This window comes from Populus nigra, chromosome 16 (assembly GCF_951802175.1).
Source record: "Populus nigra chromosome 16, ddPopNigr1.1, whole genome shotgun sequence".
Taxonomy (NCBI): domain Eukaryota; kingdom Viridiplantae; phylum Streptophyta; class Magnoliopsida; order Malpighiales; family Salicaceae; genus Populus; species Populus nigra.
In genome coordinates this window covers 306,054-332,751 of record NC_084867.1, presented here as the reverse complement: position 1 = coordinate 332,751, position 26,698 = coordinate 306,054, and the positions used below count along the sequence as shown (strand labels likewise).

General features: G+C 35.4%; 5 protein-coding genes and 1 pseudogene across 7 annotated transcripts; 2 read left to right on the top strand and 4 right to left on the bottom strand.

Annotated features, from left to right (window-relative positions):
- LOC133675978 (protein IQ-DOMAIN 17-like) lies at window positions 1-2,114 on the bottom strand. The gene is made up of 5 exons (XM_062097558.1): window positions 1,786-2,114; window positions 1,392-1,712; window positions 1,098-1,310; window positions 864-1,016; window positions 1-761 (listed from the first exon to the last, which is right to left on the bottom strand). Exons 1-5 carry the CDS (start codon window positions 1,909-1,911, stop codon window positions 93-95), a joined length of 1,482 nt encoding a protein of 493 aa, XP_061953542.1. The 5' UTR covers window positions 1,912-2,114; the 3' UTR covers window positions 1-92.
- Window positions 2,115-4,360: 2,246 nt separating this feature from the next.
- LOC133675977 (small heat shock protein, chloroplastic-like) lies at window positions 4,361-5,302 on the top strand (annotated as a pseudogene).
- A 945-nt stretch (window positions 5,303-6,247) lies between these two features.
- On the bottom strand, window positions 6,248-7,245 carry LOC133675018 (uncharacterized). Its single transcript, XM_062096283.1, has one exon. It carries the CDS (start codon window positions 6,927-6,929, stop codon window positions 6,423-6,425), a length of 507 nt encoding a protein of 168 aa, XP_061952267.1. The 5' UTR covers window positions 6,930-7,245; the 3' UTR covers window positions 6,248-6,422.
- Window positions 7,246-9,083: 1,838 nt separating this feature from the next.
- On the bottom strand, window positions 9,084-12,461 carry LOC133675976 (uncharacterized). Its single transcript, XM_062097557.1, has 6 exons — window positions 12,268-12,461; window positions 11,688-11,745; window positions 11,576-11,581; window positions 11,306-11,462; window positions 9,580-9,709; window positions 9,084-9,414 (listed from the first exon to the last, which is right to left on the bottom strand). Exons 1-6 carry the CDS (start codon window positions 12,459-12,461, stop codon window positions 9,384-9,386), a joined length of 576 nt encoding a protein of 191 aa, XP_061953541.1. The 3' UTR covers window positions 9,084-9,383.
- A 3,729-nt stretch (window positions 12,462-16,190) lies between these two features.
- On the top strand, window positions 16,191-18,286 carry LOC133675626 (uncharacterized). Of its 2 annotated transcripts, none has more exons than XM_062097056.1 (6): window positions 16,191-16,971; window positions 17,070-17,181; window positions 17,309-17,432; window positions 17,517-17,550; window positions 17,663-17,882; window positions 17,965-18,286. In XM_062097056.1, the coding sequence occupies exons 1-6, from the start codon at window positions 16,753-16,755 to the stop codon at window positions 18,009-18,011; spliced, it is 756 nt and encodes a 251-aa protein (XP_061953040.1). In that variant the 5' UTR covers window positions 16,191-16,752; the 3' UTR covers window positions 18,012-18,286. The 2 variants fall into 2 exon arrangements, with proteins under 2 accessions (XP_061953040.1, XP_061953041.1); XM_062097057.1 differs by having other exon boundaries at window positions 16,193-16,971; window positions 17,315-17,432.
- Window positions 18,287-19,413: 1,127 nt separating this feature from the next.
- LOC133675815 (polyadenylate-binding protein-interacting protein 12-like) lies at window positions 19,414-25,117 on the bottom strand. 2 transcript variants are annotated; one of them, XM_062097306.1, is made up of 11 exons: window positions 24,851-25,117; window positions 24,141-24,737; window positions 23,828-23,932; window positions 23,670-23,714; window positions 23,494-23,566; window positions 23,297-23,409; window positions 23,115-23,174; window positions 22,952-22,999; window positions 22,796-22,864; window positions 19,884-19,945; window positions 19,414-19,775 (listed from the first exon to the last, which is right to left on the bottom strand). In XM_062097306.1, exons 2-11 carry the CDS (start codon window positions 24,642-24,644, stop codon window positions 19,718-19,720), a joined length of 1,137 nt encoding a protein of 378 aa, XP_061953290.1. In that variant the 5' UTR covers window positions 24,645-24,737; window positions 24,851-25,117; the 3' UTR covers window positions 19,414-19,717. The 2 variants fall into 2 exon arrangements, with proteins under 2 accessions (XP_061953290.1, XP_061953289.1); XM_062097305.1 differs by having other exon boundaries at window positions 23,828-23,935; window positions 24,851-25,116.
- Window positions 25,118-26,698: the final 1,581 nt, after the last annotated feature.

Genomic DNA, 26,698 nt, shown 5'->3' with positions numbered 1-26,698 from the left:
TAAAAGATAATTCACCCCTTTTCTTACCCTGCAAATATTGGCTTTACCTTAACCACCTGATAAGATCATTAGCTGAAGGAGGATATACCTCATCATCGATGCTGTCTGTGTAACAAGAAGACATGTCCATGAATGCCCTTCAAACTTGGACTCCTCAGGCTATAATCGTTAACCATGTTACCCACATTGCTAGTTGCCAGGTCAGGTACTGGGAAAGACAGGCGTTTTCTGGCTGAACCTGACTTTTCTCTTTCTGGGGTTGAAGCTCTCTGCCTTGGTGCACTTTGTGATCGAATTCTAGCCTTGGCAGATGCAGTGGCAGCCATGTAGTTAGGCATTGAAGCAGAAGAAGGATTGGTTGCTTCCATCACATAGTTTCTGCCTTCTCCTAGGCAGCGAGGGCTAGCTGAATGGACTTGGAGTAGTGCTCTTGTTTTGGAAAGGGATGGTGTGACTGGTTGTGAGAGAGTGTTGTGGTTTTTCTGAAGAGGAGAGGCAACTGAATATGAACTAGGCCTGTGCTGCTGGTAGTGATATTGATGATTGAATTTATGAGCATTCGGGGTAGAGTAGGAGTAAGGTCTAGAGGTGTCCCTTTCAACAGTACTTTTGACAGGGTCCCTACTGTGATATAATTGATCACACAATGCACCGCTCCCTCTTCTCTCCCATTCCTTCCTGGTTCTCCACGTGTCTAGCCATCTGGGATTCTCTTCTACCTCTCCTTCACTTGCATATGAGTCTCTTCCAGGTTTCCATATCTAACAAAGCAGGAGTTTGCGTCAAATGTTTGCTGGCTTGGTATTAATTTCCAGCCAAAATAGAAGGTGATAAATCAAATGGCAAGGGATGTGATCAAAAACCTGTTGAGAGAAAGCATAAGCAAGGGCCTTTTCACGTTTCAAGGCGACTACTTCCTTTGTTTCCTGTAACATTTCCTGTATTTCCTCTAATGTTTTAGGCTTGTAATTATTGCAATGAACCCAGTCATCAGCAGTGCTGCTTGCATCCCTACACTGCAGCATACATTGTTAAGGATTAACCAAATCAAAGCCGAGGCCGAAGCATAACACATTATCCGTAACAAAATTTATTACAGTAGATTTCCTCTCAGCAAGATTTGAACCCCACAAGCTATTCTGATCACTGGAGATGGAGTTTGTGCTGCCTTCATAGGAATCAAGCACCCGCACCCTCACCATAGCTTGCATGCACTGAAGAATCATATTTGCTCTCTTTCTAACATTATGGCCTCTCACTAAGGCTTGCATCTTTACCAGCCCCTTTAGTGCTCTAAGAGCTCTCCTTGCCTTCAAAATAACACAAACATTAGTTAGCCAAAAAGTCCTTGAGATATGTAATTTCTCTTTACTCTCTTTGTAATCACTTACCAGATATCCTCTAAAAGCTTTTTGTATAGCAATGGCAGCAAAATGTTGTTTAGCAAGAAGGGAAGGCCTGGTGAGTCTAACAACCTCAACAGCTGCTTGAGCTGTAGCAACTGCTGCTTGTGCCGCTGCTGTTGTGGCCATGGCCGCTTCAAGGGCTTGTCTATGCTTAGCATCAGCAGCTTCAATACCAATACTATTACTAGCAGCAGAAGCAGGATTGGTGGTTGCTGTAATGTTAGTGACGGTGGTCACTCCACAATGGTATATTACTGTTTCTTGATTCGATGACTTCCTGAAAATCCATCTTCTTGTCCCTCTCTTCTGCACAAATTAACCCACAAAAATTTTAATTGGCAATGTTAATTATGTTACAAAGAAATTACTAAATTTTCACCTTTTCTTCCTCCTCTTGTTCATGAACTTCTCTCCTTCTACTACTTTTCTTATCATTCTCTTTACTTGGAGACCTGAAAGCCCTTTTGACTGCGTTGAGCCAAGAACTTCCTCCAATCTTCACCATGATGCAATCAAAAGCACTACTATGCAAAGCAAAAACCTTGGCTGAATATTAAGGCAAAGAAAACCAATTAATCTAGAGCCAGTAGCTTCATAGATTTGAGTGGTTGGTATGTTTCAATGCAAAAGACAGTGAAATAAATGAACAAATAATTTAGCCTGCAAGAGGGGTAGAGCTAGTCCATCCATTTGGGAACAGGCTCTGAGTCTGTGCGTTGTCCACAATACAAAACTGTAAAATGTTAATAATAATAATGTGGACAGAGTGCTTGATGCTAAAAAGAAATGGTGTTTTCTCGTGGCATGGAGAACAACACTAAAGGAGTTGTGTCAGACGGTTGGAGACAACATCGGAAGAGCGAGTGCCCTCGAGAGGTGTTAATTCTAATTTAATCCTAAAAGATAAATAAATAATCTTTGCCTAGTGTTGATTGTATTTATTTTTATCATTTTTTTCCTTCAAAAATTGTCTTTCTTGATCTCGTTAGGCTCCGTTTGTTTTTATAGTGCGACGCTTACCCAACTATAAATTTAAAAATATTTGATTAATTAACATACATGATATTTTTATATGGATCTCATTGAAAATACTTTTAAAATATTGATTAAAAAGACTATAAATTATCGGTTATTTTAAATTTATTTTTTCAATGTGCAACCACGATATCAAACAGTGCTAAATCTTACCATATTATCTATTTCTTTTTAAAAAAAATAAGAAGAGGAAAATCATATAAAGTGGGAAAGAAATAGATTTAAGAATATAGGGATTAAGCATTAAACTTTTGAAATGATGAGGACTAATTGAAGTCTATTTTACTAAACTACGGAGTCTAATTTATAATTAACTCCCTCGAGAATGCTGAAAGCTGGATGGTATTTCCTGTAGTGAAGAAAAAGGGAGGAGGAGTAGGTGTGCTTTGTTATGCTTTTGCTTTGCCTTTTGGTGTTAAAAACAACAAAGAAACTCCCTTGGCTTCCCATGTGTTGAGAGAGTCCATGGTTTCTTTCCATAAATGATTATAGTCTGGTTTTGGGGATCTGGGATTAGTGGAGAAGAGGAGAACGATGTGTTTTGCTTGAGTGATCTTCCAATGGGGATTAAACGAGTATGATTCTCAGGGCTGTAATGGTCATTTTCCAGGCAGTTTGGCAAGTGGTATTGTGACTTGCCATGTTGGGATTGGCTATGGAGAATTTGGGAACTCGAATGGAGACCTACCCTAGCTTAGGGTAACTGGTGTAGGGATTAGGGCAGCTATAGGCTACCTAATATGACCTTGTTTACGGTTCGAAAGTTACAGTGTGTCCCAGTTCATAGACCAGTCAAACTGTTACGAATTCTCTCTCAGCCTCCTCTTCTTTTCCATTCTTCATTCGCCCATGGAGATTTTGGTCATCTGAAAGATTGTGACATATGATCATCTAGTTGTAACAAAAAGGAAAAGGAACAAGACAGGGACTTGTGAGTTAAGATCTTCATGAGTTGCTGGAAATTAACTGCCTAGGAAGGATATATTCTCTTGTTTTGTGTTTGTACGTATGACTGTCTGGGTAAAGTATTATGAAAATTAAGAGATCAATAGCTTGTTTAGGCTACAAAAACAAGGTTATCAATTCTTTTAGAGAACAAATTAATCTTAATTAGTTTTCATTTTGTTTTGGGAAAATTAGTCCAATGTTTTTTTTTGTCTTGCTATCCAGTTATTAAATATTACACTTTGCAATCTAAAATTTATAAAAATAGTAATACTTTACATCCATAGAATTAGTTGATGCTAGAAAAAATTCTTTAAAATAATTGTTTTTTAACAAATTTTGTGTGTGGTTGTTGTTGTTTTTAAAATATTTTTTATTTGAAAATATATTAAAATAATTTTTTATTTTTAAAAAATTATTTTTAACATCATCACCTCAAAACGATTTAAAAATATAATAAAAATAATTTAAAACAAAAAATTTTCAAATTTTATTCTATCCCTGTTTCAAACGCAATATCAAGTTACGAGTAGTGTGTTTAAAATAAACCAAAATAAAAGGGTCGAAGTACAAAAATACTGTATGTAACTTTTGTCTAAATATCATGCACAAGAAAGTGAGAAACACAACTGGGCTAGGATTCAGATAGTGTTCCATCCAGCAAAGCCAGCCCATATACAGCAAGCATAAGGATGTTTAACGAAAGAATGAGAAAAAACTCGTAGAGTATAAAATCTAGTGTGGATAATATTTGATGATGGCAAGAACTCCAGGTGTTTCTTTGAGTTGGCTGGAGAACTTTCAAGACTCATCTCCATACTTCCCTTCTCTCTATATATTGCAATCTCATTTCTCTATCCATGGCTTCAAAAATCAAGAAAAGCAAACTGTAGTGTAGTGTGTACAGCCACTTTCACTAGCACCTCTCCTTTGTTTAAAACTTGGTGCATATATATATATTTTTTTATCTACTTATGGCTTCATCAACATTGTCTTCGTCATCTGCTCCTTTGTTGTCAAACAATTGCAAAGCTGTGCCTTCGACCAAGGCAACAGGTCCTTGCTCAGTGTCTTTTCCATCAAGGGGTTTTGGCAAGAATACTAGTAAGCCTTCAAGGTTGGCTTTGGTGAGAGCTGAAGCTGCTGGAGAACACAAGGACACTGCATGTCAATAAGCAGGGAAACAGCCGAGGGACAGCTGTTGAAAGAAGGCCTCGAAGGCTGGTTGTTGATGTCTCACCTTCCGGTGAGTAGTCTGATTTCTCCTTCTTGTTGTTTTTTTCTTAGGGTCAGGTATCTTCAGGCTAACGTCAGCTAAGCCTCCTTCCTGACGATGTTAAAGTCTTATTTCCGATGCTGCCCTGGTTGAAGACTCTGTAGTTTTCTTTAATAGGAAAAAGTCATTCTTCTTTAATAAAAATGGCAAAATCGATCTCAGCAATGATTTAAGATTTTTTACATTAATTACAGTTTTGTTGGATCCATGTTCACCAACGAGGACAATGCGATGCAATGACAATTCCTAGCAGCAGGAACAGGACAGGAGGGGAGGTTCGAGCACCATGGGAAATCAAAGATGAGGAACAAGAGATCAAGACGAGGTTTGACATGCCAGGACTGTCTAAGGTGGATGTCAAGCTCTCGATCGAGGATGATCTGCTTGTTATTGAGGGAGAGCACAAAAGGGAAGAAACTGGTGCTGATTCATGGTCTGGTAGCAGTATCAGTTCTTGCGAAAAGGATAAGATTATGGCTGAGCTGAAAAATGGAGTTCTGTTCGTTAACATTCCTAAGACCAAAATACAACGTAAGGTCATTGATGTGCACATCCAGTAAGAGATTTTATAAGAAGTTTGTACCATGTATAGTGCTTTTTTTTTTTGTATTTGAAAATGTGATTTTCAGGATCTTTCCTATCTCTATTCCTGCCTATCTTGCTTCAACTACTCTCCTCGCCTTAGATATCCGTTTTCGACATTGGACACAGATGTGGAATCGTGTTGGACATGCACCAGTGTAAGGTACAAGTCCCCAAAATCCGAGCCACGGATTCTTGTTGTGCGGAAGAATATAGATGTTTGTGTTCAAGAACAAGTATGTAACATTTGATCATCTCTTTTGTTCAAGTTCATGAACATTTCAAAGAAATTAAGAAAGGAATCGTTCATATCAAGTTAAACCGAAGCAGGATGTGTAGAGCAGTTTCCCCCTCTGGCATTCCCCTGCATCTTTTGGACGTTGCCTACCCTATAGTCTAGTATATGAAGATTTGAGCCGCCAACTTGCTAGATTGGCTTTAGAAAAATGGACAGTAATGCAATTCTTCATGAAAAGTCTTCTCTTATCGCTTACTTTGGAAGAAAAGACAACCTACAACTTGGTAATTCATGTTCAAATTTTCTCTTAGAAGTTTGTCTCATTTTCGACCCACTTGGATATTGTCCTATTGTAACTATCAATACAGGACTTTGTTCCTTCCGCTTAACATTTGAATTGGCATATAGTATCTTGTTGACCTGAGGACTGCTCGCGAGTACCCAGGCAATTGGTGTCCATCGCGCTCAGTGCTTGGTCCTACTCAGAGGCGCTTCATTGACACCAATTTTCCAGACGTGCATGACCGCTGTTAGTATTTCCCTGCCTTGCCATCCTAGGCAAGAGAAAGCAAGAAGAAATTCCTTCAAATTTTTCTTGGAAAGAATATAAAAATGGAAAAGGGGGGCTGTGGACTATGGACTAGATGAGCCTGTATTGTCTCAGGTAGTAAACTAGCAGTCAAAAAATAGCAGAAATATATCAGAGAATCATCTTCTGTTTCTGTTTCAAGAAATCAAGCCGGTAAGAACACGTTGAGAACAGAATAGATGAAAATCTTTCAATGTTCTGTAGCAGACAGAATTCTTTTTATATTCCTTTAATTTTTTTTCTTTTTACATGTTCTCCATCTTTGGCTAATCAGTACATCTACATGATAAATTCATTGTCAGCTACATAAGAGAGAATTCAGTACCTAAATTGTACATTTCCAAAGCTATACTACTCAAATCCTTCAGGGATTGATTCCAGCTTTGGCTTCCAATTTCTTGGAGAGTCGAGAGAAAAACTTTTCTGCTCTAGCCCTAACAGAACCTCCTCAAGAGATATTTCCTTTTTCAAAAGCTGCTGAAGTTGTTGCTTTGTTATTACAACTTTAATCCTCTTGACGCCACCACTACTTGCTTCTTCTTCCCTGTCAACCACCGGTGAAGTCCCTGGAGGTGGTGGAAGAACATGGTAAACATTTCCAAGCTTTAACTCGTAACTTGGTGGCAGATGCTCTATAGCTTCATTTGTTAGACCAATACCTGAGCCAGGAACGTTGACCGCGATATCTTTCACAAGAATTGGAGCGCTGAATTCCAAAACCTTTCCATCTGTTTTGACAACATGCAAAACTTTCTCATGCTTGGCTTGAGGGAATCCGATGCAAGAACCTATAAAGGGAGGTCTAACACAATTATGAGCTAAGCAATTGCCCATTTTTCTCCAAGAAAATATAACCATGAAGGTCTTAAGAAGTCTTACAAGAGGAGAAGAGGGATTTCTCTACCTTGTTGTTGTATAGAATGAAGAGGGAGAAGAGGAGTTACAAGATATATTTATACTTAAGAAATGTAAAGAGTCTTTCTTGAGCTAGAGTTACTATACTAGTGGAGGGTAGAAAGCTATCTTTCTTTCTGTTTAAAAGTTAAACGGAAAAATTGAATTTAGAAAGCTAAAGGAGGAGCAACGAGATATTAAATTTTGTTTAGAAAGCAAAAGATATATAAAATTTGTCAACACGCATGCAAGATAGGTCGGTTAGTGGAAGGTGGCATAATAGTATTGCTCTCCTTATACCATGCCATTGTAGAGGACTAAAGTAAGAGGGGGGGTGACCACTACAAATAATAATATTCATCAAGTATGCTTGATATTTATGACCCTCTCTGCATAGTGGGTTGTCCATGGAATATCTAGGTTGTGCTGAACAGTTTAGGGTTCCTCTTTTGTCCCTTACGGTTTTTCTTTGGTAATTGTTGCATCATTCTTACGGTTTTGATTATGTAAGGGCTGGAAGATAAAGTTATAAATGGTATGGGGAAGACTATTGTAACATTAAAGAGCTTTAGTGGGTTTAGGTGCCTCATCTTTTTCAGATTCTGCACTTATTACAGTCTAAGCATCTAATTAGCGGTCCAGGTGGTGTTAGATTTTATCATAAAGAGAGTAATTAGAGAAAGATTACTCGTCTTTTCTGCAACTGATCAGTTTGTACAGCAATTGAGCATGTATTAAAAATTACAGACCAAGCATTTTGTTGGTAAAAATATGCAGTTGGCACATGATGGGTTAGGTTGAGAGGGGACATTAGGGCCTTTAGGATCTGGTAAACTATACACCCTATAGACTCCTGTGAATAATTTATATTAGGATCTGGTGAACAAAATCTCTATTAAAATGGTGGTTCTAACAAAAGGTTGGCTGATGATCTTAACTCATTAGGGCATTTAAAAAGTTGTTCAATAAGAATATCTTGACTGCTTGAACTGATATTCTGGCAGGATTTGATGAACATTACAAGGCTAGGTAACGCGGTGTAACCTTCTACTTGCGGTTTAACTCGTGTTTCCATTTCTATAATTGATAGTTTTTTGGAACAGAAAATTTTGAATGGCAGTGCCTTGCAAAGGTGAGTTTTGCTAAAGTAGACTAAAATCAATTAGGAAAAAAAAACACTTCTGTTGAATCTGGGAAATCAGACTCATCATCCATTTACTGAACTTGTTGCAAGGTGTGACGCAAGAGATGATGATAGGATTGCAGCGTTTGCAAGTGCAGCAAGTTGTTAAGGCATTGGCTGGTAATTAGCACAGGCACCTGCCAGTAATCTACTAGTGGTGAAAGTCTAATTAATGATCATGTAACTCCATAGTTTTCACTTGCTTAAAGTGCTCTTGCCAGGCCTTGTTGGAGTCCCCACCAAGAAAAAATGTCCTTGTCCCGTCGTGGAAAATGAAGGGTGAAATCATAATGACAGATTTTCCTAGAATAATCTACAAATTAAGTACAAATTATTAATTAATTATAATAAGTTAACTGAGGCGGTTGACTCACTAATTAGTCTATTGACTATTCAACAGATCAATACACATCCAACCTAACCTCCATCCTGGCATTGGCTAGCCAACAAAGAACTCACCCTCCCTTAATTATAATTTACAGTCAGGTCTAACAGCATCAAATCTTTTCACCTTCTTCTTAAGTTATAATTTTACTAATGGATCAGGTAGAACACATATGTATGCACAGACTAAAATAAAGAACACATTTCCCACTCATACGAGGTTTATTTCTCTCGGATGAGACAATAACCATGACAAGAACCTCGAGTTTGAGTTGTTAGCTTTGTAAAAATATATAACAAAGTCTCGCGAGTCCTTCTCAAGTCAAATTTGAATAAGTTAAAACTTGGTTAGGTTAAATTCATCTGCATTCTTAATTAAACAGTCTTTTTATATAGCCTTCATTTAGAGCCATGTATCTTCTTCAATTGTCCATCATTACCCTGTCGCAAATTCAGTGAATCATGCCTCCCCGCCAATGAGCCCTCGATGGCGGGAATCGTATTATATTATCATGTTTTTTAAAATATTTTTTATCTTTAACGTCAACGTATCAAAACATCCGAAATCATTAAAAATATATATATTTTTAAGCTAAAAAAAAAAAGTTGAATTTTTGCAGACCTTCGAAGCTCTCTTTTACAGCTTAACAAAATGGACTCCCATAGGGAAGAGTGCATGAATGTTGAGCTAAGCCGTCTTTGAATTGTCAGACCAATTTAAATAGCATTTTCTGCACTGTTGCACTATGCTAAAAGCATGCAGTGTAATTGGTAAAATCACCACCGTTAATTACAAAACTGGAGATCAAAGCATCAGACCTGACCCACGCTCCTGTCTGCCGCGAGAGAGGTTAAAGGAGGGATAAATTCAAACACGGTACCCTATCATGTAACCAGTGAACAGTATTAGGTTAAAGAGAACACACTCTTAGGTTCCCAGATCTTTTATTGTCAAGCATGAACAACGTAATACAGAGCATTTTACGGAACGCTTTCATCTACATAAAGAAAGAACGAGAAAAGAAGGAAGAGGAAAAACCAAGTTACCCTCTTGTAGAACGGGATTCTTTACCACCAAGTGTCTGAATTATCGCTTCCAAAAGTTTAATGTCACTGTCACGCTTAGAAATTTCTTCTTGCTTTGCACGCAACTCCTCTATGTGTAGTTCAAATACCTCTGAAGCAAAGAGAGCAATATTATAAAATTTTGGCAAGGTGGAAATATAAATTAGTAATTGCCAGCAAATTTTGAAAAGGAATGAGGCAATCATCATGACCAGAAATTGGTGAGATTGAATGTGTGAGGATTGCCATTGATTTCACTTATAAACTAATAAAAAGACATCCAGATGCCACAACTAACAGTAAAGCTCAGGATTATATTACATGGGCTTTGCTTAGGCTCTATAAAGTAGGACTTTGATGGAGATATTGTTCAGATTCAGATTTGTTTTGCACAGATTAACCTTCAACGTAAATTCATGCAGAGATTACTAGTCTAATTTCAAATACTGTTGTTTCTAACATGACATTTTAATCACGGGTGATGAAGATGATTAAATGAGATATTAATATAGAAGAATCTGTCAATTAGGAGCGATCATTTTCAGTTCGGTTCGGTTTTTATCAAAAAAAAATAATCAAACCGAAATTTTTTAAATAAAAAAAAACTGAAACCAGTTAAAACTGACCGGTTTCGGCTTGGTTCGGTTCAGTTTTTTATGACAAAAACCGGTTCAAACTGGTTCGGCTTGGTTTTTTCCGGTTTTTTTCTGTTTTGATTCGGTTCGGTTTTAGGCTTATAAAACCGAAACCGAACTGGCTGGTTTTTTCAAAATTTTAATCAATTTAATTGGTTTTTTTTTACGGTTCGGTTTTTTCAGTTATTTTTTTTTCTTCCAATTTTCTTGGTTTTTCGATTTTTTTCTCACTCCTACCGTCAATTAGTCTTATAGATTGATGGGATATCTTAGAGAGGTTTGGGGTAGCGGACTCAAATCTTTTCCCACAGTTCTACTTATCACCATATTATTTGCCAACCCCTACACCTCCCTTGTTAGTAAAACCACCTTACTTTCACTATATACACACCCTTAATCCTCGACAAAGACCTGCTCTGTCATCTGGTACCTCTCACACAGAAAACTTTCGAGCCAACAAATAAACTATCCGCTAATGAGCATAGGGTATCCACAATGAAGTACATAAGAAGACTGTAAATATTGCAATTAGAAAACACAAAACAGATTTGAAATTTTTTTCCCCACGACTCCATGAGTGTATTGTGGTAGGCTAGGTTCTGGAAAACTGGCATTTTAGGGTACCTCTCACACGAGCACAGCTTCTAGAAATTACACATAAAGGGGAAAAACTACGTATCGCAACTATGGATCTTAAGATTCACGCCTAACATGGACTGCATCGCACATTCACAATAGCATAATTGTTGGTAATTCTCTGAAAATATGGCCTTTGTCCTTATCCAAAGATGTCATAGGTATGCAAAGTTTATAGCACTCATAATCTAATAAAGATTTAAATTACTGTACAAGAAAACACCACCATTTCTATGTAAAATAGGCAAAAACTAACCAAAAAAAAATTTGAAGACTGCTGAACTTTATATTAGAAATCTAGACCTACGAAATCTCCAGAAATCTAAAAATTACAGAGATGCGAGCTCATATATTCACATTGAAATGGGAATGAAGCTAACTTTACCTGATTTTTCTTTCACAAATATATAGTTGAAAAGAAGAGATAGTAGGCATACTTGTGGTGCTCTCGAGTTCTCTTGTGATCTCACGTGCACGTAATTCAGCATCCTTTTGTGCTGCCTCTGCCTGACGCTTTTCTGCTAGAGCATGAGCAGCAGCTGAGATGGCAGCATCAAGTTCTCTTTCCAAAGTCTCTACCCGTTGTTCAAGAACCTACACACAAAAGACAACCTGCATATGATTTTTTATGCTGCCTTGATGGTACATTCAGAAATTAAGGGAAATAATAGAAAACATAAGAAAACCAACCAAAGACAGTACCAAACAGCATTCTGCAAACATAGTAGTAATCAACTCAAACTGTAAAATTACCCAGTCACGTTAAAATCTAGATGCATGTTGCTTGTGCATATGGAGTACGTATCCAAACTAGCAAACCAGCATCACTTTTCTCGAAATCCCAATCACAAGACTAATAGCTTTATGAAGGCATAATCTAAAAGGATGCCATCCCATGATGCAGGCTACAATGTATTAGCAAAAGTTTTCCCTTAGCATATAACTTCATTTGTTAAATATCTAAAACAGTTGTCTTCTTTTGGTGTCCACAGAAATTTGGATTAAAAATTAATGATCTTTTTTGGTTTTCTCCAAATGGTCAAAGTGCCTCAGTGAACGAACTAGCAAGAGCATTTCAAAAATTTAACTTAAATTGCCAACATTTTGCAAGTTTTCTCTCATCATCACTCTAGCATAACTCATCCAATCCATGGCTAATAAATCATTACTCTACCATTCGAGAACCAACTAATCCATTCACTCTACTCATACATTCATAGTCAAATAAACCAAGCATTAATTACCCAAGAACTCCTACAAAATGCTTAAAAAACACTACCTTGTGAAATTGATCGATGATCATATCAAACAGAAGAAACCAACGTCAAGAATCATAATTTAACAGCAATCCTATCAAGATTGCATGAAAAAAGAAAATCCCGGATCAAGAATCCAATACCTTGATAGAGCGGAGCGGGCTTGTTCAGAAGTGAGGGAGGCTTTTGAGAAGGTTTCTTCATTAACAAAGACAGCTTTTTTAAGGAGCAACTTTTGAAGAGAGTCTAGATTCGATGTCATCTCTGTTAGATTAGCTATAGCTCCTTTCCATCTCTCCCCACTGCCTCCTTTGCTGCCTTTTTCTTTCTCTTCCATTTTTGTCTTCGCTAAAACTTCTGTAAACGCTATCACCAGAGAGAGAGAGAGAGAGAAGATCGATGTGTTAACGTTAGTTCTCTTGTCTTCGTCCACATAAAACTATAAAAGAGTCCAGCTTTCCAACTTGTGTACTTGGGCTATGTCTAAGATTGAATTTGAATCTATGGCAATTTGATTCCATCCGATCGAAAACTTACCCGCCCTGCTTAAAAACCAATTATTATCCGACCTGGTAGAACTGTGGTGGTTTCTTCCGTATAGGATTCACTTGAATTTAAAAAAAATAATTAATTGTATATATAGGTTTTTATATACATTTTTTTTTTGTAGTTAAAAAATTTCTAGAGTAAAAATTAAAAAGTTTATGTATATATATAATCAAATAGATTAAAAATTATACATGTTAATAAATGATAAAAAAATTATAAACAATAACTAAAAATAAAACTGAAAAATTTAAGAGATAGGTATAAAACATATATTTAATCTTACAAAACAGGATATTTATTCAGTTATATTTATTAAAATAATTTTTCATTTAATTAAACGATAATAAAAATAAACATACATTAAATTGATCAAATAAAATAAAAGCAAAAAAAATATGCAAGGTTGTATAAATTAAAAATATTATCTAGATATAAAAAAATAATTCTAAAAAAAAATAAATTTTAATTAAAAAAAAAGATTAGACACTACTTGGCTTAGCAAGCCAAACCAACCCACTTGATTCATTTCATAAGTCATACGATTGGGTTTTTTTTTTTTGAAGCTAGAGCAGACGATATGTTGTTCGTCTTAAATTTTTTTTTTTTAAAATAACATTTCATTTATATTGCCTAATTTTCATTTATTATGGTGCTGAAAAAATAAAATTTATGGTTTTTTCAATTCAAAAACTGAATTTTCAACCTCTTTTTTTTTTTCTGAATCCACCATAACTTTGATTTTAGACCGATACACTCATTATACATCACCCATATCATATTGTAATTAATGCCATGCCAGTACTAATTGCAGTTCACCTCACCCTTATCTTTAGTGCTGCCTTTTTGGATTGTCGTATATACTTGGATGGATCAAATGTCTAAGATTGCCCCTTCACTCTTTTTCTATTTTACTTTTATTTTTATTTTATTTTTTGTGTATCTTTAATTAAGCAGAATCTATTATTAATTACTTATGGTAAAATTAATTGTTTTCAAATTGCTCATTGATTTCCAACTTATGCTGCTTTCATCTGATCAGCTATGATTAATTTCCACAGCACAGATGTTATGTAGGTGCAAATATACGAAGGTTTAAATTATTCTTTTTACCCTATCACTTTTTATTTAAACTAGATTATTAAATGTGATATTCCGTGGTTGGATTAATATTTTTTAAAATAAAAAAAATAAATCATATAAAAATTTTAACATTATTATTAAACTTAGTATAATAATTCAAACTCGAAAACTCTCAACTTGATTTTTTACTTAACTTGAGTTTTAATTAAATACATGGGGATTGTCCCGACATGACATTGTTGGTTCGGCAAATCCAAAAAAAATAGCTAAAGAAAAAAAAAGTCAAATTAACTATGATTAACCCATCAAACTTGCAACCGGATTATATATGAACTTCAGTACTAGATCGAATCAATTTTTAGCTTATTACATGATAAAAAGATACAAAAATAGATTTATCATCAACTCAATACCAGTGTTATTAAACTTGGTCAGGCCCGGCGGGTTGACTCGAGACCCAGTCGACCTGGTGGCTGGACCGGTCCGGGTTTAATAAAAGACCAGTTATGACAACAGCCCGGCCAAACCTGAGCGACCCGGCGAGTCGACTCATGACCCAAGAAAACCTGGACAAGACTCGGTTTTTTTTTCAAATGTGGGATTTGAAACCTATTAGTATATATACTTTATGTTTTCAAAAAAAATTATATTTTTTCAATGTGAGATAAAAAAAATTGGTTTAAATATTTCAATTTAAAAATGATAACATAGTATCTTTTTAATGTGGGATTTGAAACTCATTATTATATATATTTTATGTTTCCAAGAAAAAAATCATGTTTTTTTAATGTGTGATAAAAAAACTTTTTAGTTTAAATACTTCAACTTAAAAGGATAACATATTATCTTTTCAATGTGGAATTTGAAGCCCTTTCGTATATATATTCTATGTTCCCATGAAAAAAAGTTGTGTTTTTTTAACGTGGAATTTGAAACCTATTAGTATGTATAATCTATGTTCTAAAAAAAAAAGTTATATTTTTTCAATGTGGGATAAAAAAACCTTTTGATTTAAATATTTCAACTTAAAAAGGATAACATAGTATTTTTTTCAATGTGAGATTTGAAGCCCTTTCGTATATATTCTATATGTTCCCATGAAAAAAATTATGTTTTTTCAATGTGAGATTTGAAACCTATTAGTATATATACTCTATGTTCGCAAGAAAAAAATTATGTTTTTTGAATGTGGGATAAAAAAAAACTTTTTTGGTTTAAATACTTCAACTTAAAAGCTTAACATAATATCTTTTTAATGTGGGATAAAAAGTTACATGGATTTTTTCATATGAAATATTAAAACTTTAATTTTTTTTTTAATTTTTCCGGATTAATCTAGGTTAACCGATGAAACACCTTGGCCGGGTTTAATAAATATGCTCAATACCGAATAATAAAATTAAATAGAAATTATATATTAAATGATAAAATTAAAAAAAAAATTAAGGGTCTATCAATACAACAAAGCTTAGACACATGGGTATTATGGGTTAATTTTTTTTTTCTTGTCATTCACATTTTTATTTTTTAAAAAAATAAGTATACAAAGGAAAGGTGGTTTATTGTCCCATTAAACATAATATCTTCATGCTTTACAAGGGATAAATTGTTTTTTTTATTCAGGTATTCTTATATATTTTTAAAAGATGAAATTAGTTATGTTCGGGGTTCGTGGCTGCCCCTTCCAATAAATATGTTTTCTAGAAATTGAACTTGTGTTCTTATCTTTGTAGAGATATATCACGCGATACATTTATTAACAAATACTTAAAAACACAATTTAATTGTTTTGTTAATTTAAAGTTAAAAGTATGGAATCATTTCTTAAATTAAAAATGTACGTAATAATTTGGAAGTAAACAGCGTGTTCATATCCTGCTTATATAACGCCATAATAACACTTTGAAAAAAAAAACATTGAAATTTCCAATTACAGAAGCTAACAACGCAGATAGGCTTGGCTCATACATCAAATACAAATCAGTGCGAGCCACGTTCTCTCTCAATACAAAATGAAGCCAAATCTGGAACTTTCCCGTTGGAATAATTATCTTTGATTTATCTTAATGTACTTTCTCTAGTTGCAATCACTTGCAAGATCATCATTTAATTATATATATATATGTATGTATGTATGTATATATATATGTATATATATATGTATATGTATATGTATATGTATATTAATAATGTATATTAGCGTTTGTTTGGTTATTATCTTGTAACAAAAGGGGTAAAAACATTTAGGAACATGTCTTTTTATACTTTTTATTTTGAAAATACAAAAATTTATTGTAAAATTGTTTTTTTCATCTTTTTTTTTAATTCTAAAACAATATTGAATGCATGAAGGCAGGTGCTCAGTTCGGTATGTATTTAATAGTTACAGTACTAAACAGTACCTTGATAAAGAAGAAAAAGGGTCGAGGAGGAAGTGGGCGAGAGCAAGTTAGATAGATTAGGGCACGTTACGCTCTGGACCCGTTACAGGATGTTCCAAAGAAAGAAAGACAACAAAAGATTTATGTTTTTTATTTCTTTGGAAATTTCCTAAACATCTGCTCTTTATTCTTTTTGTTGTTTCTTAATTCTTCTTCTTCTTCTTCTATCTTTCCATCCTTCCATGTTAGTTTGCTTAAGCAAAAAAGAAAAAAATCATACATGTGGTTAGGGTTTTCTCATGTTTTTCTTTTTCTACTTTTAACTGTCTAGCAGTAAACAATTTTCTTGTTAGGAGTATCTTTGTTGGGGAATCCGAGAGCACTCGAGAGACTAATTCTTGTACTTTTCCTTTCTAGAAACAGGAGTCAGAAAAGGCAGTTTACTGATTAAAGTAGTCTTTATTGTTGATTTTGATTGATCAAACGGCTCTTTCTCACCTTCTCAATCTTTCTCACTATATTTTGGTATCTGGGCTAGGATCATCTAGCTAGTTCTTTGGTTTGTTCTTGTGGAAGCTTGAGGCAGTTTGGATTTAGCGTATCTATTTCTGTATCGGGATGTCTCAAGAGATCATGGAAAGTAGGATGGTGATCAATGAAACTAGTAGTGCCTCAGAATCCACTCATGACACAACTTACACCAAGATTTTTGTTGGAGGATTGCCCTGGGAGACTAGAAAAGATTCCTTGCAGGGTTATTTTGAGCAGTTTGGAGAGATTATAGAAGCAGTTGTCATCGTTGATAGGAGCACAGGAAGATCTAAAGGATATGGCTTTGTAAGCTAGCCCTGCTGTTTTTAGCTATAAGACTTTTATAGGTTTGGCATGATCATGTATGTAATCAATTGTAGTTTTGTCATGTATGTGTTTCTTAGGTAAATTTTAAGGATCCTGATTCAGCAACAAGAGCTTGTCAAAATCCATATCCTGTTATTGATGGAAGGAGAGCCAACTGTAATCTTGCAGCCTTTGGTGCTAAAAAGAAAGGTCCAACTGAGCCTGGTCCTTATTGATGCTTGCCTCCAGTAGCAAGTTCATAATTTTGGTTTATATTCTTATTCTATATTGATAATTCTAACTATGTTCCCGTTTTGTTCCAACTTTTTCCTTAAAGCTGCAGGAATTGATAGACTTGGACCTGCAGCACCAAGATTCATGGCACCATTAAACATTCATGGCCCTTCTGCATACTTCAATCAACAAATGCCTCAATATGCATCTCCTTATTCAGTTTATGGGTAAGGAAATTATCTTATTTGAAAAGAATTGTCTGACTATTAGTACTTCATTGTCTTCTGATCTTATTGCCTTCCTAATTTCAGGTATCCTATCCACCCACAGGACACTTCTGCAATGGTTGGTTTTTTTTTTAAATAGCTCACTGATAAATGCTTGCATGCATGGACATAGGGCATCTTCACAATATAGAAGTTTTGATAGCTCAACAAGTTTCTTAACTGTCTTGCAGAATAATTTTTACAATGCATATGGAGGGAAACAGTTTCCATTCTATTACCCCGCCGCGGCATCAGGGTCCCCTGGAGTCTACCTGAATTATTACCCATTCTATGCTCAACATGGACAGAACAGCCCAAGTTACTACCCCAGAGTGATACAGAACTCTCAGCAATACAATGCTTTTGGGACCTTATCAAATCCTACTTCAGCTTCCTCACTACCAAATACCAGTTTAGTGTCTTGAGCAATCTTGTTTTGTGTTGATGTTTCATGAATATGACACTAACATATGACAACATGCTATGTATGCAGAAGCAACAGAAGCAAGACCTGCCGCGATAGCAGAACAACAGCAATGAGAGTACCAATAACTTCATCTGAACAGAAGTCATGGGCTTATTTCTTATAGTAAAATTAGTTCACACCATTTCAGAGTCAACAGGATGTAACAGAAATAGATTCCATAGAAGAAACTTCTGCTGCTCTGCAGGTTCTGTATAGTTTCCTCCTTGAAGACACACACACACCATTCATACATTTTGTCTGTCATTGATGGTTTATCATAGTAGTATCTTCCCTTTCTGCTTTAAATTTGTTCTTTCTGAGATGCAATATGCCATGAAAGTTTATATTCCATCGTATTTGCGACCATGAAGCTTATTGCAAAGTGATGTTTCATCATTTAGTTGAGATCAAAAGAAAAGATTGGATAGCTTGGCCATCAACTCTTTATGGATTTCTGATTCAACTATGGTTTCCAGCTTTCCATAATCAGTGTCCTATGTTTCAAACACAACATTGCTTTCAGCTCTTGGATTGAGATAATTGTAGTCAGCCCTCCCAGGTAAATGCTGCTAGTTTTCACAGCCTAGTGTTGTCGGGCTTTTGTTTGCCCTGTATACTTGGGCTTTCAATTCTTTCCCTAAGTTAAAACTTAGGAAACATGAGTGGACTCCAGGCCTAGCAGAACTCTCCCAGATATTGAAATCGTGACAAAGATTTAAGCTTAAGGCACACCATCATTCCCATGAAGCAGAAATGAGAAATCTATCTGCTAAAAAATATAATACATGTAGTATATTTACATGATAAATCAGTTTTTTACTTGCAATGGTACTCAACTGGATTCAAAAGTGAATCAAGAAGGCAAACTCAAATTGTGGGTTCCCCCTAGTTCAACTTTTTTTTTTTCAGCTGATATTATCAAACTTACATTAAATTAAGTTATTTTCCCAAACAACAATCTTGAGCGTAATTAATTTTTTTGTGCATTTTCAAACACAACACGTGTAATTTAGCGATGGCCCAAACTTTTGATTTCCTGGTAGAAGAAAATTTGTGTTCTGTTGTCAAACCAAGCTCAGTTTGACAATTTCAAGACTCGGCTGGCTGCAGAGCTCTTTAAAAGGAATAAACAAGTAGTATGACAGACATCACGTGAGCTAAAAGGAATTTTATAAGATATCCATTATGTAACTAACTGGACCCTTCAGTGCCTGCAAGAGGCCATCTCTAGCTGTCTCTGTCTTTGATGATGAGTGGAATACTAATATATTTTGTTCAACTTGACACTATCCTCAAGAAAAAACTGGGAAGGCCACTGAACACAATTTAAAACTCCCACAAGAGTCCATGAACAAAGGAAAGCTTCAACAAGGTTAAGGTCTTTTCTTTTTCTTGAATTCAAAAATTGATGCCAAACACTTCCAACACTTGAGCACTCGCCAAGATAGGAAAACCATAGCCAACACTAGTCAGAGGTGAAAACTTGAAAAGGAGTCAATCTCAATTGTCATGAAATATCCCAACAGTATTGAGTTCTCAAGAAATTCATCATGACATGCAAAATACATAAAGCCATTCATATCCTTGAAATCCCATCCAACTCTATAGTCTGACAGACAAAATAAACGACCCCCCTGTAGGTAACAAAGATACCGGGCTAACATGCTAGGATATAGATATAAACGCCACAAGTACCTTCAAAAGATTTCAGTATCTATATATGTATTTATATAAATATATCTCTCAGCAGTTGATCAGTCCAGGAAGCATTAGGCATGATTCAGTTGAACAGTGGGCGAGGGATGCGAGGGCGAACAGGTGTTTTCGATGGGCTCACCCTGCATGTATAAAACAAAAGATAGTTAAAAACACAAAAAGAACAATTTGTGAGGGGAAAAAAGAGAAACTGAACGACCAGCAAAAACAATGATAATCTGCCAAACTACCTTATTGGCAGTGATCCCAGAACCGCACCACTGCAGTTCAGTGCTGCAATTGCACCCTCAGCCTGCAAGGGTTGGAGGAACAGCATTATAGACATTCTCAACACATGGTACCATATTACACTCACAAGTCCACAAAATCAGGCCCAAACATGGAATACTCCAGCATGTTGCAGCTTAACTAACCAACAGAAATTGCAAATACAGAATAAAAATTAACAATAAGAATAAGAAAATAAAGACCATTGCAACTTCAAAAGATGTAAGGACGAAATCCTGAATGGTCAAGCCTAAACAGTTTCCAAATAGTCATGCCTAAACAGTTTCCAAAATGTTGAGCCTAAAATGTTTGGACCTAACTTCTATACTGTTATGGTGAAGAAGCAGTCGAGAATATTAAGCTGAGGCTATGACTTCACACAATGTTCCACTATGGCAGCAAGCAGTGTCATTGATAAGATACATATGAAATGTCCAACAATATTTGCGTTCGGTTAGATATCACTCCAAGTTTTTAAACCCTGTGGCTGTAACTGAATCGTCAGAAAATGTAGATGGTGCTTTGCACAAATACAAAACCCAACATGTTGCAATGGGGTTTATACAAATGAGTTTGATGACTTCAACACCTTTGCACCAGTGGCAAAAAGAATGAACTCAGCCACTAGTGACAATGAGGATGTCACTCCTGTTTTCAACTCTCCATATCCAAGAAAAGGCTTAAGCTTTTGTGGGGTGGTGGAATTACAAAGCTAGGAGAGTGGTGTTATCAGCACCTTCATATCCTTGCTTCAAACAAGCACAATAAAGGCAAAGCAATCCACCATCTTGAGTATCCTAGGGGATTGGCTGTCTTGGCACACCACACAGGGCCTGACATGATATATGCTCTGAGCACTTGGAAGTACCCTAGTCATCCCAGAAAGGGAGCATTGGAATAGTTACGAGAAAGTTCTAAGATATCTTAAAGGTAGGATTCTATAAAGCAGTCCTTGATGGAGTACAGAGGATCACTATTTTTAGATCCATCTAATACTCTTTACAATTGGCAGTGTGAGATCAAAATCTTTTAATGGGTACATAACCAGGTTTTTGGTCGGGGAAGATCACTCCTAACGGACTTGCTGATCAAAGGGTGGAAATGGGAATGCTTCCCCAAGGTAGACATGGGCTTGATCCTTGGAGCACCCAAAGGCCAGAATCACGCATATGGCTCAGGCATGCCAAGCTTCACTATCATTTTTTAATAAAAAAGTTTAGAAACTAAATGTTATGGATAACTATTTAGTTATCGAAGCTAACAAAATATTGAATGAGAATGGGCTAAGTCTGAAATCAGGCAGTGGGCTAATTCTAAAGGTGTAAAGACAAACGAAGAATTGGAGGGCAAAGTGAGAGGCAAAATAAAACAAAATAGATTGAAGGAGCTCAGAAAAGCGAGTAGTAGTGTGCAAACCAAGACAAACTAAGCATTCCCAATAAATTAGCAGATTGGCAATGCTTGGTAAGCAAATTTTTCCTAAAATTAAGAGCTCTAATTTTACTATCCGAGTCAATCACAAGCACGTGCATGCTCAGAGGGAGGGTTCTCCTAAAGTCAAAATGGGAAGGCATTTCCCAGTGTTGTAGAATTGGCACCTCTGTATAGATCCACTCCAAGACCGACACTGGAGAAACAGATCCAAAATGGTGATATGATGCAAAGACAGGTTTCACAACCAAAGAAAGCAGCATGAAGGGTCAATCTAAGACCAGCTTTCACAACCATGGTTAAAAGTATCCCAAAAAGAGAAATCTAAATTGACATCAGTTAACTCCAAGACTGACACTGGAGAAACAGATCAAAAAATGGTGATATGATGCACAGACCATGCTTCACACTCAAAGAAAGCAGTGTGAAGGGCTTGCGACTCCACAACCCTTAAAATTTCCAACCCTGACTCTTTAGTGCCCATCTTACATATAGAATGACATAAAAGAAAAGGAAGAGGGACAACAAAAAAGGGAGGGGGTTAAGACTGAATGGACTAATAAATCATGGTTGAATTTACAAGTGGCTCATGATTCAACAAAAGGGAAGCCGCGACATTTCCTACCTCGGTAACCCCAAACCTTTTAATTACACCAGGCCCAGCATAAACAACCAGAACACCAACAACTACTACAACAGAAACCTGATCAAAATTTTCAAATCCATTCAACTAAATTGCATTTTCCACAGTCGATTTATGAATGGACTCATTTAATGCCACAACCAATGTCTAATGCTATTATATGATTTTGTGCAATTAAAGAATCCTCAGTGAGCCACAAAATTTAGTTACTGATCTTCTGTAGCTGAGGTTAAACTAAAGGTCTCCAAAAAGCCAAATAATTCTAACATCAAAGGTGGCGCTTCTTGTAACCCTATCAGTGCCAATTCCAACACAGCATCATCATATCTCAAATAAAGCTTTATATGTGGTTCATATGCAACCTCTAAATATATGTTGAATCAGCATTTCTTAGCATTCTCACAGAATATACCAGATTGCAACTTCTGAACATTTCAGAAATTAGAGCCCTTATTAAACAATAGAAAGTTTGTTCCAGTTTTACATGCTATAAAAATGCACAAATACTAGCAAGCAGAAAAGAGATTGTTTTGACAAGAAAAAAGAATGAAACAAGATGCTTTTTCAAACAATGGTTCCAGGAAAATCAGGCACATGGGCCCAACAGTTGAAGGAAAGCAAATGGCTAAGAATACAGAGAAATTGAGGCCCCACGAGATTCCAGGAATAACTCTCCATTATGAATGGTTCTAAATTAGTAAAAGTTCACAAGATGCATGAGTCATGGCATATATATTAAACCAGTAACATATGGATGCTAAAAAGTTAGCAAGCAAAGATCAAGAGTACATAGGTAATTACCACTGCAAACTCAACGAAAGCAATGCGGGTTGAATGATGATAATCTCCAAGGAGCCTCAAGCGATGAACCTATACAAAACAAGAGGTACAATAAGGTATAGCCTGCAATCCAAGACAAGCAATGTTTGCAAGTTTGTTACATAAGCCACTACAGACCTCTCCGCAAAAGGATTCAAAGAAGAGCTTGACATCTGCCTGGGTGATCTACATTAATTGAAATCAAAGAAATCAGGAAAAATGTTCCAGATATCACTCTTAAAAACATTAGCATGATGAATGTAAATATTTGTAATATCAGGAAAAAACTTCCAGATATTACCTTTTTGTCAATATTTGTACAATAAATAGTCCTTGCACATATCTCACGCTCGTCTTCAGACTGGGGATCATGATTATGTCAGAAAGTTAGGTAACAAAACAGAAATTTAAGACAAGCATCATTCTGTTGATATGGTTTCTAAAGTAGATGATTAGGTATCATTTATTGCACAAAGTCCTCACCCTTGGCAAAAATGTTGGGTTAACAGGTGCAATAGCAGTTTTCGAAGGCAGCACTCTTAGTGGGTAATATCCAAGAACTGTCCCTGACAAACTTAATGCAGTCCTTGCATCCTCTGCAAGCACATTTGATTGCTAAATCAACATAGCTAAACTCATCCATTGAGAAAAATAAGATGTATGAGCTGTTTTGAAATTACCTTCATCAGTAAACTCAACAAAGGCAAAACGAAGAACAGAGTTAGGGTCACCACATATACGACAGTCAACAACCTTTGTCCCAAAAAAACAAGAGGAAATCAATCAGAAACATAATCCACCATCAGCAATTAGTAAAATGAAAGTCTCACGTATGAGAGAAAACAAGGCCAGTTACCTGTCCACAGTGAATAAAGAGCCCCGCAAGCTGCTCTTCAGTAACCTGTATTCAATCACATGGAAACAATGATCCCAAAATCAGTGTACAAACAACCATGAAGACATGAAGAAACCTAACAAAAAGAGATAATACAAGAGAAAAATGCAGCTGCTTACCTGTTGATCAATGTCAGAAACATATACAGTCTTCCTGATTATCTCCTCTTGCTGAGCCATACTTGTCCTGCTGTTCATCCTTCGCCTCCCTTGATTAAAGTTCTTCTTCTGTAACAAAAAAAATACCAGAAATAAGTAAAAACTAAAACACCACTCCATGACCACATAACAATAAGAAAGTAGTCAGTTTATTCCATTTCAGCAGCAACCACAAGACAGCAACAATCCAAACAAAAAAAAAAGTACCATTTTATCAGCAACCACATGACAACTACAACCAAAAAACAAGTAAAAAGAGGAAAATAAAACATACCCTTCTATTAGTAGGTCCATTGGCATTCCCGTTAATGGTTTGCACTACAAAATTGTTAGCATTAATGCCAAACCCGTTACCAAGGTATCCATGATGATTAGCGAGTGAAGGAGGCACAAACTCTTCAGCCATAGGATTCAGCTTTGACAGCATCTCCACCAAATCATTCATATCATTCACCTCATTAGATTTAGACTTTCGATGACGAATCTGATCATCCCCATAGCCACCAGACTGATTCATATCAAACCCATTTTGCATCTGGGCCCCATTAGTCTTTCCATTGCTTAAACCCCCAGTCTCACCAGACTTGCCGTTAACACTCTGATGATCATTGTTTTGGCTTTGAAAGTTTGAGTCTTTAGTATTACTGAAACCCACTGATTCGTTTCTGGGTTTTGATGATGTTCTCTCAAGATCATTGGTCTCTGACGACACTACAGTGTTGTCAAAGTTTTGACCAGCGGTTCCATTCCTAACTCCAGCATTCTCAGCAACAGCCATGATCAATCGATCAAACAAACAAACACTAGACCCCTCTTTCTCTCTCTCTGTATCCAAAACACAAAAAAGATCCCTCTTTTTCTTCAGATTTCTCTGTAAAGTTCACGACTTTTTATCAGAAACCAATCAAGTCCCAATTTTTATCACATAAATGAAAATTTTAAGATAAACCCAGATTAAAAATAAAAAAATGAAAAAAAACATACCTGCTTGGTTTCCCTTATCTAAACCATTTCCATTTGATGCTAAAGAGAGAACCCAGTTGAGAATTATATGTACAGGAAAGAGAAAACAAGACGAAACCCAGTAAAGATGTGTAAAACAGAGAGCACCTTTTACTTTATTAGATTACTATTTTGATGCATTAATTTTAGTGTTGATGATTCTCTTTGTAGATATAGCTGTAGAGAGAGAAAGAAGAAGTAGATAGAGAGAGGAGAAGGGCGTTCTTTGGATCGTCCGTTTATGCCTTCTTGGACCTTCTTTATGTGCCAATATTTTTTTTTTTTTTTTGGCTAAAGATAATTACGACATACTTAACATTTTCCAACTTTACTACAACATAAGAAGATGAAAATGGGCACACGAGGGTTTAGCCGCTGTGGTCAATCGTGCTTGTTCTGTTTCTGTTCTGGGTTTGACTTTTTATATGCATGCTTGTCACTCCCGCGGTGTTTTTCCTGCTCTTGGGCTTGCAGGATGTCTAGTGAGTCGTGGGAAATAGTCGTGATACGCGCAAGCTAACCCGAACACCTCATGTAAATAAAAAAAAATGACAATGGTGTCCCAATATAATGATGACCAGACCCATGCTTTGTTCCTTTTTAGGTTCCAATAACACCAATGTCTGGATGGGCTGGATGTGTCATGGATGATGTCCAAAAAGGTATTTCTGATTTTAATAGTTGTCTTTTCATCAAAATCGTAGTGATAAATCATGGTCGACTTGGGTTAATATAGAATCTAGATTAATTATACAGGTCGACTTGATACCGACTAGCTTAATATTTGTATTAATCTAAGTGGAAAAAAATAAAAAATAAAAAATTTAGTTAACTTGGATAAAAATCAAAGTCGACCTCATAATTCTATTAAATCAGACATGACTTAGTTAAACTTATTAATACCTTAATTTTTTCTTAAAAGAAATTAATTAATAAAATATCATTTTGATTTTTTAAAAAAAATAGACTACTCAGTGAAAAAAAATACATCCTTGAAACTAGTTATAGGATATAAGTTTTAAAACTTTGATATAAATATGAAACCTCTGTTTTCTTTAAAAGAGATATGAAGGTGAGAGGAGTAGGTGAAGTTATGTGCATGCCATCCATGTATCAATTTGGTATATCTCTATTTGTAACTACTAGTTAAATAGGATTTGAATCCTAAATTGTTTATTTGCTTCTCTTTTTTTTTTTTCCTTTAAGGAATATTGAGGGTATTATGGATTTATGATCCTTGACGATTCTCTAATTGCTTTTCACATTTAATTTATAATTTTTTATCGAACATTATGTATAATTGATAATTTTATCTTCATTTAATTTATTTATTTCTCACAAATATATCTACATGTTAATAAATTATATTTTAATTCATATTGAATTTAAACTAGTTGGCATGGATAAGTTTATAACTCATGATGATCAAAGTATTATTCTAATTAAGTTGACAATTAGACATGTGGAGCACAATTAGTCCATTATTTCATAGTTTTCTAAATATATATTTTTTTTGTTATTGTCTTTATTGGGTGATCAACATTAATTATGTTTATTACTATCTTTTATAAATAATTGATTTTCTCATATTAATTATAATTCATATTATAAACTTATCAGACAATTTATTTATTTAAATTAGTAAAAAAGTGATAATTCACGGGATTATAATTTTATAAAAGTTATTGGTTATATTTATAATCAAAATCACCACAATACCAATACTTTCTATCATGATTGAATTCAAGTAGTTCCAAAACTATTGTGCACCTAACCAAAACACATACATTATTAAAAACATAAAAAGATTCTTAAAACCACAATTTATAA